General features: G+C 33.0%; 2 protein-coding genes across 2 annotated transcripts; one reads left to right on the forward strand and one right to left on the reverse strand.

Annotated features, from left to right (window-relative positions):
• Nucleotides 1–1,237: 1,237 nt before the first annotated feature.
• LOC125807346 (60S ribosomal protein L7-2-like) lies at nucleotides 1,238–2,346 on the reverse strand. The gene has a single exon (XM_049487044.1). The coding sequence runs from the start codon at nucleotides 2,276–2,278 to the stop codon at nucleotides 1,538–1,540; it is 741 nt and encodes a 246-aa protein (XP_049343001.1). The 5' UTR covers nucleotides 2,279–2,346; the 3' UTR covers nucleotides 1,238–1,537.
• A 2,573-nt stretch (nucleotides 2,347–4,919) lies between these two features.
• LOC125807749 (uncharacterized) lies at nucleotides 4,920–12,948 on the forward strand. The gene is made up of 13 exons (XM_049487489.1): nucleotides 4,920–4,927; nucleotides 5,032–5,594; nucleotides 6,940–7,031; nucleotides 7,160–7,197; nucleotides 7,590–7,879; nucleotides 7,989–8,053; nucleotides 10,310–10,382; nucleotides 10,494–10,585; nucleotides 10,769–10,806; nucleotides 10,881–10,989; nucleotides 11,100–11,152; nucleotides 11,241–11,443; nucleotides 12,563–12,948. The coding sequence occupies exons 1-13, from the start codon at nucleotides 4,920–4,922 to the stop codon at nucleotides 12,946–12,948; spliced, it is 2,010 nt and encodes a 669-aa protein (XP_049343446.1).
• Nucleotides 12,949–13,636: the final 688 nt, after the last annotated feature.

The following is a 13,636-nucleotide window of genomic DNA, read 5'->3' on the forward strand; positions in this document are numbered from 1 at the left end:
TAAAAAATATCATATTTATTATCTTAAAATTTATAAAAATGACAAAACTACTTAATAATGACTTAAAAATTATTTTGAATTTTATAAAGCCAATTATTTCAGATCATTTAGAATTTAGGAAGCTCGATAATTAATTTATATTGGGGAGGGTCAAAATTGGGTGTCAACAATAACTATTTTTAATAAATATTAAAAGTATAGCTAAGGGGTCCTATTAAATGTCAAAATGTCATTTTTTTTGAAAATTTGCCCTATTTTATTCCTCTATCTTATAAAATGTAAGAGTAGGAGTGAATGTAGAATCAATATACATTTCTTCTGATTTGCTAGAGCGTTTTAAATTTTCCTACTTAATTTAGTATAATAACATTTCTGGGGAAAATTTTGTTTTACAATGATAATAAATATGGAAAATATGCGGAGAATTTTAGCAGCTTAGTAGGTTGGCTATCTGAACTCCCACTTTGTTGGTGAGGGTTCAATTGCCCACATTATAATCTCCTCTCCACCCCCAATTAAAATAAATAAATAAAATAAAATGTAGAAAATAGGCTCAAGTTTCTACCTTCCCAAGATAACTAGAAGCTCCAACTAATAAGTTGGCAGTAGCCAAATGAACCTAAAAAGGTGGCTCAAACATACATTAGTTTGAGCTTACATTCTCTCTTTAAATTTTTTGTAACTCTTTACGAAATACAACACACATGTCCATACACTAGTTAATTAATAGTACGTCAGATCTCTATAGTTCACACAACAATATCATTATTAAGATATAAAATATATTTTCTCGTAAGTATTTAAAAAGAAGATGAAACATAATGGTATATTTATTCTCTATATAATTTTTAATGGTTTGCAAAATAAAATATCTGGTATGAGAAATTAAAAAGAAAATAGTTTTGGAGGGTAAATAGATTCAGAATTAACGGTAAATTCAAGAATCAAGAAGTGACTTTTCTATATATATATCAACATTCTCTCTTGTCATTTCCATCAAATTCAATTCTTCTGCATTTTTCGTCTCTGCTTCTTCATTCAACAATGAGTAGATACTATTCACTTGAACACACCTGATGCGATCCCTCCTAATGATGGCATCCACTGTCATACTCATGGGTGCAGAAGGCAAGTTGCATCCTTCAACAATTATATTCCGATGTGTGAGTAACTAGTGCCTCTAGAGCGGCTTAAAATTGGTCATAATCCTATCTTTTTTTTTATTATTATTTATTTATTTTTAACTGCTCTTTTTTCATTGATAATAATGTAGTAGGTACATTTTTGGCGTTTTAACTTCAGCAGTATAAAAATATCTGATTAAGTAGCGGAAAGAAGATACAATGATAACTTTTAATGGCTTGAGACAGAAATAAGCAGCAACCAATTACTAAGCTTGTGAGATACGTGACATGAATGGGCGGAGGAAAAGGAATAGCACCTAGGATAGTGATTAAAGTGCTCCATCTTTTACAATAACCCATACCAAAACTATAACACTCAACAAAAATTTGATCTGGAAACCCGGGTGTCTATGCTAATTCATCTTAGAGATCAACTCATTGATGTGATCCTCACGATTTCCTGAATCGCCACCATCATTGTATCGTTTCTTCTTACCCTGCAAAGCTTTCTCTGGCTTGGTGAGAGCAAAGGGGCATAGAAAGCTAGTGACCTCCTTGAAGTGTGGACCAACACTAGCAATCTCTCTCACAACGTCCTCTAAGCATATAATGCCATACTGGCCCAGTGTCTGTTCAACAATGTCATTGCTAGTCAAAGGCACCCTCTGATTGTCGGTTTTTCCAGAACCTTTCTTGTAAATCAGATCTTTCACGCTCTTCAGATTGGGGTAGCCATATGTGACAAAAGGCTCCACCTTCTGTAGAATCTCCACTGTTCTTTCATTTGCCTTTACAAAGACCCCACTGAAGATTTTTCGCAACCGCAAAGAGTATAAAGCCTTTCTTGTTCTTGGATGCATATCACTTTTCCCTCCAATGCGTATCACAAATAGAAGTTTGGAATCTGACGTAGTCAGTGCTCCATTGACTCTTCTTTTTCCCCTTTGTTTCATTTGGACAAGGTCCATCTCCTTATCTCTATACTCTCGAACAAACTGCTCGGGCTTCTTGATGACAAAACTATCAGATTTGAGCTTTCTGACTTTCTGTTCCAGTTGGAGTTTTCTTCTGATTGCCCATTCTTCATTGTTCTTCCTCTTCTTCAGAATCACTTCTGGTATATAATTCAGAGGCTGTGGCACCTCATCCGCCATAATCAGCAACACTATCTATATCAATTACGCCGGCGAAAGTGACGGCGAGAATTTCACCGGAAATATTCAGAGGGTTTCATATGATTGATAGGTCATAATCCTATCAACTCAATTTTTATTAAGTTTTAATTGCTTTATTTGTTTATTTTATACTTTTTAGTACCTCATAAATTTATTTTTTCTTTATTATGACAAAATTACTCATGAGTCAATTTGAACTACATATCAACCTAATTTTTTGTAACGCCCCAAATTCAAGGGGCGCAACTAACACCTAATGTTAAAACTTAGGCATGAACCGATCCTGCTAAACCACTTGCTAATTACGCATGACAGCCACACACAGTCAAGAAATCAAATAAGTATATCTCGGCGTAAAAATAAGTCCTCGACTAGCAAGGCCCCTAACAATAGATCTAAAAAGAAAACAACTACTCTCAATGATTTATATAAAGTAATAACTAGATAGAATGCAAGCCTGTTGGCGCCGTCGAGGCTACCATGGTATCTAGGAAAGCATAAACGTTATGTGGACCGTCAAAACTAAAAACAAACATGTATCTAAACAATATGTCAAACAACTATCAAACATCAACCAACTAGCAAGCAAGGCCAATATGGCCAATAACAACAATAATTAGCAACTAAATCCATTGAATACATTCCAACAATATCTTGAAGGAGCGACAAGATCCCGAGGCAACATAACTAGGCGTTCATGCCGTTCAATCCAACTGTTAGGATCGAAATAATTAGGTGTCATGTGGAAGCTAACAAAGCCAACCTCGAAAGACCATAAGTAAGAAGACAAATGAGAAATATATCAAAAGACACAAAGATTTAACGTGGTTCGGTCAATCGACCTACGTCCACAAAGGAGATGAACATCCACTATATAAACATGAGAATACAAACTATTGAGAGAAGTAACCTCACACAATTCACTCGAAATAAAAAGAGGTTCAACACAAGTGATAGCGTATCACTTGTGTTTCACTGTTTCTCCCCCTACACAAAACTCTCAAAGCCCAAAGGACTACATTGTGAATGCTACCAAATTAAAAGAAATGAACATCTACTTATAATGTCATAAACATTTTCCTACAAGAAAAGAGTTAGCCATATATATATGGAGACTTTGTGTTTTTCTTTTCCTAAAAGGAAAATCCAATTATGGTAAAAAACTTTGGGGAAATCAACACCAAAATTTTAGAGAATACCTTAACTACATTTTTTTTTTTAAAAAAAATATTTTTTTTTACCCTCCTAGGGAGCTCCCACCCCTTTTTGCTCCCTTGGTGACTCGAACTCACAACCTTCGGGTTGAAAGTGAGGGGTGCTTACCATCCGAGCAACTCCCTCTTGTCACCTTAACTACATTTACCATAACCTTTGTCAACTTTTATTTCGCGGCTTTCTTGACTTTAATACTTAACATATGGACTTTGTACAATTAAAATAACTCACAAAACATCCTTCCTTATATGCTACGAAGTCTTAGTCTTATTTCAAAAGTACCAGTTAATTCCAATGTTCAAACGGGCAGGGTATCACATTTTTTATGGGCTGAGCTAATAAATGGCGGGGTCATTTTTCATAGATTAATTTTGTCACTTCTAATTGGATCCATAACGTATCTTTCTTTGAGCAAAGTTTCTAATTTTTGAGATTGAATTTCACTTAACAATTTTGTCATTTTCTTAAGCAAAACTGAAATACAACTGTATTTCTCGTAAGTAAAGGAAAAGAAAAAGAAAAAGACAGGCAAGGGTATTTAAGTCGGTGCATATATATGATTAATTAAGATAAAATGTGAATAACTTAGTATCAGAAATTTAAAAATGTATCGATTGGAGGGTAAACTGAACAATCGATACATTGTTCAATTGGGGTTCAAATTTCCCTCCTTTCTGAATTAACGGTAAATTCAAGAATCAAGAAGTGGCATTTCTCTATATATATATATACCAACATTCTCTTCTCATTCCCATTTCTATATATATCAACATTCTCTTCTCATTACTATTCTATATCAATATTTGTCTTCAACTCAATGGGAATCCCACAGGATTGTGATTCCATCTATTGCGGTGAGTGCAGAACTCGAGTTGCATTCATCGAGAATGCCCCTGTTGAGGTATGGATTCTCACTCTTTCTCTCTATGCTTCTTGAGTTATTCTTTTTCTGAATTGTACTAATACCAAACCGTTTTGATGAATTTTCTACTGATTTCAATATTTTAGATTCAATGCTTAATTTCCACTCTGTTATATTAAGCTTAATTTCAATATTATGCTTATTGTTTTGCAGGTGTGGCCAGCTGGGATCTTTGTTAGGCTGTAAGTCTCATGATTTCATGCAATTTGATTTCAGCAACTTGAGATATGTATGTTACAAACCATCTTTATATATATACAGGTTTAATGTAGACAACCAGAATATTCATCAATCAGAATTTGAAACTACCTTAGCTGATTCTTGCTGTGTTCAATGTGGAAAGCTTCTCGGGTGGAAATTTGTAAGATGCTAATATTAAAAGAGCATTTTGTTTTCATGAACAGCAAGATTTTGTTGCCTTTTTTTTTTCCCGAATACTGAAATTTTTATTTCTCCAGATTGCAGTCACCCAACCGGACATGGATGTTATGGTTGGAACATTCCTTATGAGACTGTAAGTTTCTAATTATAAATTTGCAAATTGAGAAATGAGTACGACTTTTAAGGGTTGATACAAATGAGTATTTTGTGGCAGGAACATGCTTAGTTTTGATGAGGAAAATGATGATCAAGATGGAGATGCTAATGATCAAGATGACAGCGCTAATAATGAGCAAAATACTGATGAACAAGATGGAGGCGGTGATCAAGATGAAGGCACTAATAATGAGCAAAATACTCATGAACAAGATGGAGGCGGTAACCAACAGGTTCCTATTGACCAAGAAGTGGGCACTAATGAGCAAAATACTGATGAAAAAGATGAAGGCACTAATAATGAGCAAAATACTCATGAACAAGATGGATGCGGTGATCAACAGGTTCCTATTGACCAAGAATTGGGCACTAATGAGCAAAATACTGATGATCAAGATGGAGGCGGTGATCAAGATGAAGGCACTAATAATGAGCAAAATACTGATGATCAAGATGAAGGCACTAATGAGCAAAATGTTAACCAAGATAGAGGCAGTAATCAACAAGTTCTTATTGACCAAGAAGTGGGCACTAATGAGCAAAATGTTAATCAACAAGTTCCTATGAATCAACAGGTTCTTAATGAACCAGAACATTTTGATGCTATTGAAGAAGATGGAGGTTGTTGTAATTGCACGTAGTGGTTCTGTATGTCTAATAATTTCTGATTGAGAGCACTGAATCAAGTATTGATGAAAATACAGAACCAGATTTATAACTGTGTAAAATTCTGTTTCTTTTTTGGTTTGGGATTAGAGTACATATTAATATCAATTCATTTTGGACACTGAACACTTACTTGTTAGATCTACCATTCTCTATATTCAAGTCATGTGTCAAGTATTCAACCAATTCACTATAATCAACCAGTTAAAAGTCATAGTTATCTTAGAAAGTCACTTAACCAATTTAAATCATTTTTTCATTAAATTTTGTTGACATGTGATTTAGATTATTTTTTTTAAAATAAAAAAGTGTCAATTTTAATCATTTCATTGATGCACCCCACTAAAATTATGTAGTAAGTAATATTTATCAAGACTTCATTTTAAATGCATAAATAGTAGTAATATGCATTTATCAAGACTTCATTTTAAATGCATTTAAAATAATATTAAAGCAGTCACTCAAATATGACGACATAATTTGCTACTCTAATTTTACTCATATAATTAGAAATTCCGCAATCGTCGGCAATCGTCGTTATTGTCTAGCTATTGTTCAAACGTTGACATAATTAACTGATTACTCAATTATAAGCTAATTTTCTTATATAAAAAATACATTATTGAGTTGTTTGTTTCTGTATTTATAATTTATATTGGTACTTCAGATATAATTTTGTTTTACTAACTATAATATTAAATTTTGTTGTATTATATATATTACTTAATTTTAGTGGGACAATGTCAATAAAAATATTACAATGAGATTTTTTTTTTTCTTAAGAATCTAGCTTAAAATAAAATTTTCAAGTCAACAAAATTTAATGAAAAAATTATGTAAATTGGTGGGGTGGCATTCTATGTGAAATATTAACAGTTGAATAACTTTCTAAGATAACTACACATAGTTGAGTGACTTTTTGAGTAATAAAACAAAGTTGAGTAACTGTATGTCATAATTGAGTAACTTTTGACGGATGTCATAATGAGTCTTTCTCAAATTTCATTTTTCATGCATTAATAAATGGGGAGTCATTTTTGAGATAACAATGACATTTGTTGAAATACAGTTGCTCTTTTTGTTATGCAAAACTGAAATACAACTGTACGTATTTCCTAGTGAGTAAAAGAAAGAAAAAGAAGCAAGAAACGCAACGGTATTTTATTCTCTACACTTTTAAGTCGGTGAATATATATTATTAATAGAAAAAGAATTTATTCAAATTTCCCTCTCCTCAAGAAGTGTCTTTTCTGAATCAACATTCCATTCTCTCAACTTTCTTGAATTTTCCATTTTCCAGATTTGATATTCAGAATGCCTTCTTCTGATTACTTCCATGGCACATGCGGAACTCGAGTTGTATTCCTCAAAGATTACGTTGGAACTGATGATGTATGGATTCTATTTTCATCTTTCTTGAATTATTCTTCTGATGAATTTGCTACTGATTTCAATTCATGAATATAAGCACTACTCTGTTATAATTTGCTACTTATTTTCATCTTTTGTACACTTTGCAGGAGCTAACCTGCGTGCTACAAGGGATCTTTACTGATATGTAAGTCTCATGATTTCACGCTACCTATTTTTAAAACTATCTGCAGTCTGAGGTATATATATATATGCAGGTTTAATAATGAAGTACCAGAGAATGAGTCATATCATCAAGAACTAGATGGCAATACCGTAGTCGATACTTTCTGTGTCAACTGTATGGACCGGCTCGGGTGGAAATTTGTAAGATATTAATATGAAATCCTTTGTTTTTGTTTTTTTGTTGTTGTTGCTTATACATAATTTTTCCTTTCGCCAGATTGCGGTCCCCCAAGGCAGTCGTTATGAAGAAGGACAATTCTTGATGATGTTGTAAGTTTAATTAGAAAAATGAGACTATGCATTTGTGATATGCTGTGTAAGGTGTTACTTATACAAATGATTATTTTGTGGCAGGGAGAAGCTTACTTACACTAATGGTCAAATCTTAGATCCTTATGAGGAAAATGTTGATCAAGCTGGAGGCCCTAATGAGGAAAATAATGATAATCAAGATGGAGGTGCTGCTAATGAGGAAAATAATGATAATCAAGATGGAGGTGCTGCTAATGAGGAAAATAATGATAATCAAGATGGAGGTGCTGCTAATGAGGAAAATAATGATAATCGAGATGGAGGTGCTGCTAATGAGGAAAATGCTGATAATCAACTCTTAGTTCCTAATGGACTGCCTAATGGGCATATTGGTCGAAATCCAAACATTTGAACCAATTACTGATGAAAATGCAGACATCAATAGCTGATGATTTACGAAGATATACACTTGCAATTTCTTTTTTGGTTTTGGGATTACAGTACTTCGAAAAGCAACTGAGAGTGAACATTTTACATACATATTAGAGCTCGGGTACTTCCGTTCTGTATATGCCGCTTAGTTTGTCTTTAATTTCTTGATACAAGTCATCTGTCGAGCATTTGAGTATAATTGACTGTTTAAAATTCAGACAACTCTAATGGCTTTTGATCTATGAACAGATAACACAATCCACTCTCTGTCAAATCATATGAATGTTAAGCCATTCAATTATATTTGTGAATTCACTAACTTTAAATTCTTACATTCACTTAATTTGAGATCCGAATAACTGATAGCCCTGTAGTTCTTCCAAAATTTCTTCCAGATGGAAGGATAAATTTTTAAGTTTTAAATTTATAATATATTTTTTTTCTACAAGCTGGACTAGTGCACTTTAGTTTGGTTTTTCTTTAAAATCATGATTTTGATGTGGACTAGTTATATAATGTGTTTTTTTTAATAAAATGGCTTTTATCCAATGCTAGTGTAGTGTGAGTCCTAGTTATATAATGTGTTTTTTTAGATACTTGACTGATAGAAGTAAGAAGAAAACAATCATCTCTGTCTTTTTTTATTTATTTTCACAAAATTACTACTCTTTTAAATATTTGTTATGTAAATTCAAGTTGAACCGAGGATATACAAGAAATAGTCTCACCAACTACACTAGGTAGGAATAAGGTTTGTATTGCTTATTCAGATAAACCAAATTGAAATTAGAAAGTGAAACAATGAAAAATATAAAGGAAATTGGTATAGAGGTGGAATGATAGGATTGAAGAGGAAGTAAATGCATTTAATTTAATTTATTAATTTAATGAGAGAGAAATTTTATCATTATTTACGTACTCTTATGCAATGTTTTTAGAAGGCTGGAGTGTGAGACGAGGCGTTTACTTCCTCCATCTTGTTTTATGTGGTATCATTTGACTTGATATGGAGTTGGGCTAACGCATCGGTGGCCCCTTAAACTTGGCACGAAATTTCACTTAGGCACCTCAAGTGGGTGATGTTCATTTTAGACACCTCATGTAGGGTCTCGCTGTGTCATTTTGACACTCTTTTGCCAATCAACAAAAATATATGAGGTGTGTGTTTACACTCGCATGTGTAAAATGGCAAATTAAATAACGACATTTGTCAAAAAACAATTTGTAGATAAAGAATTTTGAGTAAAAATATAAAGTAACCAATGACTCAATGACACGTGTATTTTTGCCCAAATAATTTTTTTAAAACAAATTAAATCAATAAAATCCCCACATGACCCCCCGCCCCCCCCCCCCACCCCACCCCACCCCCGCAATTGTCTTCTCCAATGCAGAAACACCCCCCCCCCCCCGCCTCCTCCAAATACCCCTACTCATTTGCAGAAAAATATGCACATACCCATTCCCCCACCCCATTGTCTTCTCCAAATACCCCATCTCTTTTTTGCTAAAACATCTGGGCACCTACATACTCTTTCTTTATTAATAGTGTCTTCTTCAAAAAAAAATAAATCTTTTTTACCCTAATTAGCAAGTTTAAAATTCACCAAAAATTAAACTTACTCCTCTTTAAATATTAAATTCTTTCAAGAAAGAATTTCTTGAATAATTTAATATTTAATCTTGAAATGGGTCTATTCCTAAATTTCTAAAATAGTTTCCATCATTTTACTGTATCTGTTTTTATTCACCATGTTGGATATTTAAGTTTGCAAAAATGGTGGCTGAAAATGGGAAAGAAGAAGAAAAAAATAATTAAAAAATCGACTAAATAGGTTTTTCACGCTCGCTCAACAAGTGTATTAACTCAATATGCCATGTAAGCAAAAAGTGTCAAAATGACACAGCGAAACCCTACATGAGGTGTCTAAAATGAACATCATCCACTTGAGGTGCCTAAGTGAAATTTCGTGCCAAATTTAAGGGGCTACCGATGGGTTAGGCCTATGGAGTTTAAAAAAAAACTTTTAAAATTTGTGGTCTAAAATAATTTTTAGTGGGGGTTTAAATTGACTTATTTTGAGTAGTTTTTGGCTTTTAAACTATTTTTTTGGTTTTTGAAGTGTTTGAATAACACAAAAAAATACTTTTTTAAAAAGCTGAAAAAATATTTAAAAAGTCAAAAGTCAAATTGACATTTAGTGCTTGGAGGCTTTATTTTAGACATAACACATAAATATGCCCTTTAATTTGGCCTCGTTTTACATTTATGTCTTCTAACTTTTGGTATGCACACACAGTCACTTGTATTTTTAAGAAGAAGAAAGAGAATATCCTATTTTTGAGACTCCTAATCTTTGTAACAGTTGTTGACATTTGTTGAAATACAGTTGCTCTTTTTGTTATGCAAAACTGAAATACAACTGTATTTCCTAGAAAGAAAAAGAAGCAAGAAACGCAACGGTATTTTATTCTATATATTTCCCTCTCCTCAGGATTGAAAAATCAACAAGTGTCTTTTCTGAATCAACATTCTCTTCTCATTTCCATTCTCTCAACTTTTCCATTTTCCAGATTTGATATTCAGAATGCGTTCTTCTGATTACTTCCATTGCAGATGCGGAACTCGAGTTGCATTCGTCAAAGATTACGTTGAAATTGATGAGGTATGGATTCTATTTTCATCTACTTTCCCATCTATTCTATTTTCATCTTTCTTGACTTATTCTTTTCTGATGAATTTGCTACTGATTTCAATATGTAAGATATAATTTTGTATCATGAATATAAGCACTACTCTGTTATATTTCTCGAGAACAACTTATTTTCATCTTTTGTACACTTTGCAGGAGCTAACCTTCGTGCTACAAGGGATCTTTACTGATATGTAAGCCTCATGATTTCACAGTAGCTATTTTAAAAATAATCTGCAGTCTGAGGTATATGTATATATGCATGCAGGTTTAATGTTGAAGTACCAGAGAATGAGTCATATCATCAACTACTAGATGGCAAAACCGTAGTCGATACTTTCTGTGTCAACTGTATGGACCGGCTCGGGTGGAAATTTGTAAGATATTAATATGAAAGAGAATTTGATCGATTCTCATGAACAAGAGGATTTGCATTTCCTTTTTTTTTTTTTTGTTGTTGCTTATACATAATTTTTCCTTTCGCCAGATTGCAGTCCCCCAAGGCAGTCCTTATGAAGAAGGACAATTCTTGATGATGTTGTAAGTTTAATTGGAAAAATGAGACTATGCATATGCGATATGCTGTGTTGTAAGGTGTTACTAATTACAAATGATTATTTTGTGGCAGGGATAAGCTTAATTACACTAATGGTCAACTCTCAGATCCTTATGATTTAAGAGTTGATCAAGCTGAGGAAAATGTTGATCAAGCTGGAGGCGCTAATGAGGAAAATAATGATAATCAAGATGGAGGCGCTAATGAGGAAAATGCTGATAATCAAGATGGAGGCGCTAATAATGAGGAAAATGTTGATAATCAAGATGGAGGGGGTGATCAACCCTTAGTTTCAAATGGGCATAATGATCGAAATCCAAACATTTGAACCAATTACAGATGAAAATGCAGACATCAATGGCTTACTCATACAGATGATTTACGAAGATATACACTTGCACTGAGTGCAGTCACTAGAGTTCATATTAATTCATAACTGTGTGATATTCAGCTTTCTTTTTTGGTTTTGGGATTACAGTACTTCGAAAAGCAAGTTGAGAGTGAACATTTTACATATTAGAGCTCGGGTACTTCCGTTCTGTATATATATGCTGCTTAGTTTGTTTTTAATTTCTTGATACAAGTCATCTGTCAAGCATTTGAGTATAATCGACTGGTTAAAATTCACAGAACTCTAATCATTATTTTTCTTTAATTCTCAGGCTTTGCCCTTCTAACTTACTAGATATAACTTCCAAAACTTTTGGCCTCCCAATCCAAAATATTAATACTTATAGCTTCTAAAAGTATTTCACTTTTTAGTAAATTCTAATCCTAAAGCTGCTGATTTTCTTTCTTGGGCGATATCGGTATTGTTTCATTTGTAATATAAATAAATTTTGTATGTATCATTTTAATGTTTTATGTCGAACACTTACTATTTAGGTACTTATATTTATTAATTAAATAGGAGTAGTATGATTTGTTTTTCCTCCTTCATTTTAGATGACTAATTAATCTCTCATAATTTTTTTTTTTATTTTTAGATAGTTAAAAGGGGGATGAAGGCTCAACCATTCATTAGTTTGCGCTTACATAATTTTCTCTCTATCTAAATTTTTTTGTAACTCATTACAAACTTATTATAATATTATCTATTCATTTTATACTATTTGAATAAATTAGTACGGAATACACACGCAACACACTTGTCCAGACACTAGTCAATTAATAGTATGTAAGAACTCTATCGTTCACACAACAATATCATTATTAAGATATAAATGTGTATTTTCTGGTGAGTAAATAAAAGGAAAATGAAACATAATGGTATTTTTATTCTCTATACAATTTTTAATGGTTTGCAAAATAAAATATCTGGTATGAGAAATTAAAAAGAAAATAGTTTTGGAGGGTAAATAGATTGAGAATTAACGGTGAAAATGATGATCAAGATGGAGGCACTAATGAGCAAAATGTTGATCAACATGGAGTTGGTAATGAACAGAATCATGATCAAGATGAAGACCTTAATGAGAAAACTGTTGATCAAGTTGTAGGAGCTAATGAGCAAAATGTTGATCAACATGGAGGCGGTAATGAACAGAATCAAGTTGAAGACCCTAATGAGCAAACTGTTGATCAAGTTGTAGGAGCTAATGAGCAAAATGCTGATCAACATGGAGGTGGTAATGAACAGAATCAAGTTGAAGACCCTAATAAGCAAACTGTTGATCAAGTTGTAGGAGCTAATGAGCAAAATGCTGTTCAACATGGAGGCGGTAATGAACAGAATCATGAACAAGATGGTGGCCCGCCAATGAAACGAATGAAGACATAGATCAACTGGCTGATGGAATAGATAATATTGATGAAAATGCAGGCATTGACAGCCTACTCATGCTGATATTCTGCTTATACAAATGCTATAATTCATAATTGTGTGATATTCTGTTTTCCATTTCTGTTTTGAGATTGCATTACATATGGTATATATTACTTCAGGTTGGAATAAACCAATTTGAGAGTACCATTCTTTCTGTATATGGTGCTTAGTTTGTTTTTAATTTCTTGATACAAGTCATCTATCGAGCATTTGAGTATAATCGGCTGGTTAAAAGTTACTACTTGATTACTGATATTTACTTAGATTTTGCTACTGAACTTTAGTTTGTGGATGACTATTATGGAACCAAATTTTTCAAAGCCACACATGAGTGTGAATGCTAGTGGTCATCTGTTTTCTCCCCTTTTTCTAAGGAATGGGGCTTTTAGGAAACTATTATAGTATATGCTAACTTAAGTTCCAGTGCTCATAGTATACTAATTTGGATTTCTGCTTTCTGTTTAATATAATTGCAAATGTGTAACCTTCTGAAATCTGTACGATTCCTTTTGTCAAGAGGGATTATTATACGTGTGTTGAAAACGCCTAAAAGCTAATACAAATCCTATAGACCTGTTTGCGTGAATGTGTAGTAAAGTTATCCTTCACCACAGCAACTCTATTTCTGAAGGGATCAGCCTCT

Source organism: Solanum verrucosum, unplaced genomic scaffold (assembly GCF_900185275.1).
Source record: "Solanum verrucosum unplaced genomic scaffold, falcon-dt-bn FXZP01000183.1, whole genome shotgun sequence".
In the NCBI taxonomy this organism is placed as follows: Eukaryota; Viridiplantae; Streptophyta; class Magnoliopsida; order Solanales; family Solanaceae; genus Solanum; species Solanum verrucosum.

Coding starts and splice junctions, on each gene's coding strand:
- LOC125807346 (XM_049487044.1), bottom strand. CDS start 2,278: ATGGCGGATGAGGTGCCACAGCCTCTGAATTATATACCAGAAGTGATT.
- LOC125807749 (XM_049487489.1), top strand. Junction 10,383..10,493: donor AAGAAGCAAGAAACGCAACG/GTATTTTATTCT, acceptor TCCATTTTCCAG/ATTTGATATTCAGAATGCGT. Junction 11,153..11,240: donor GGACAATTCTTGATGATGTT/GTAAGTTTAATT, acceptor ATTTTGTGGCAG/GGATAAGCTTAATTACACTA.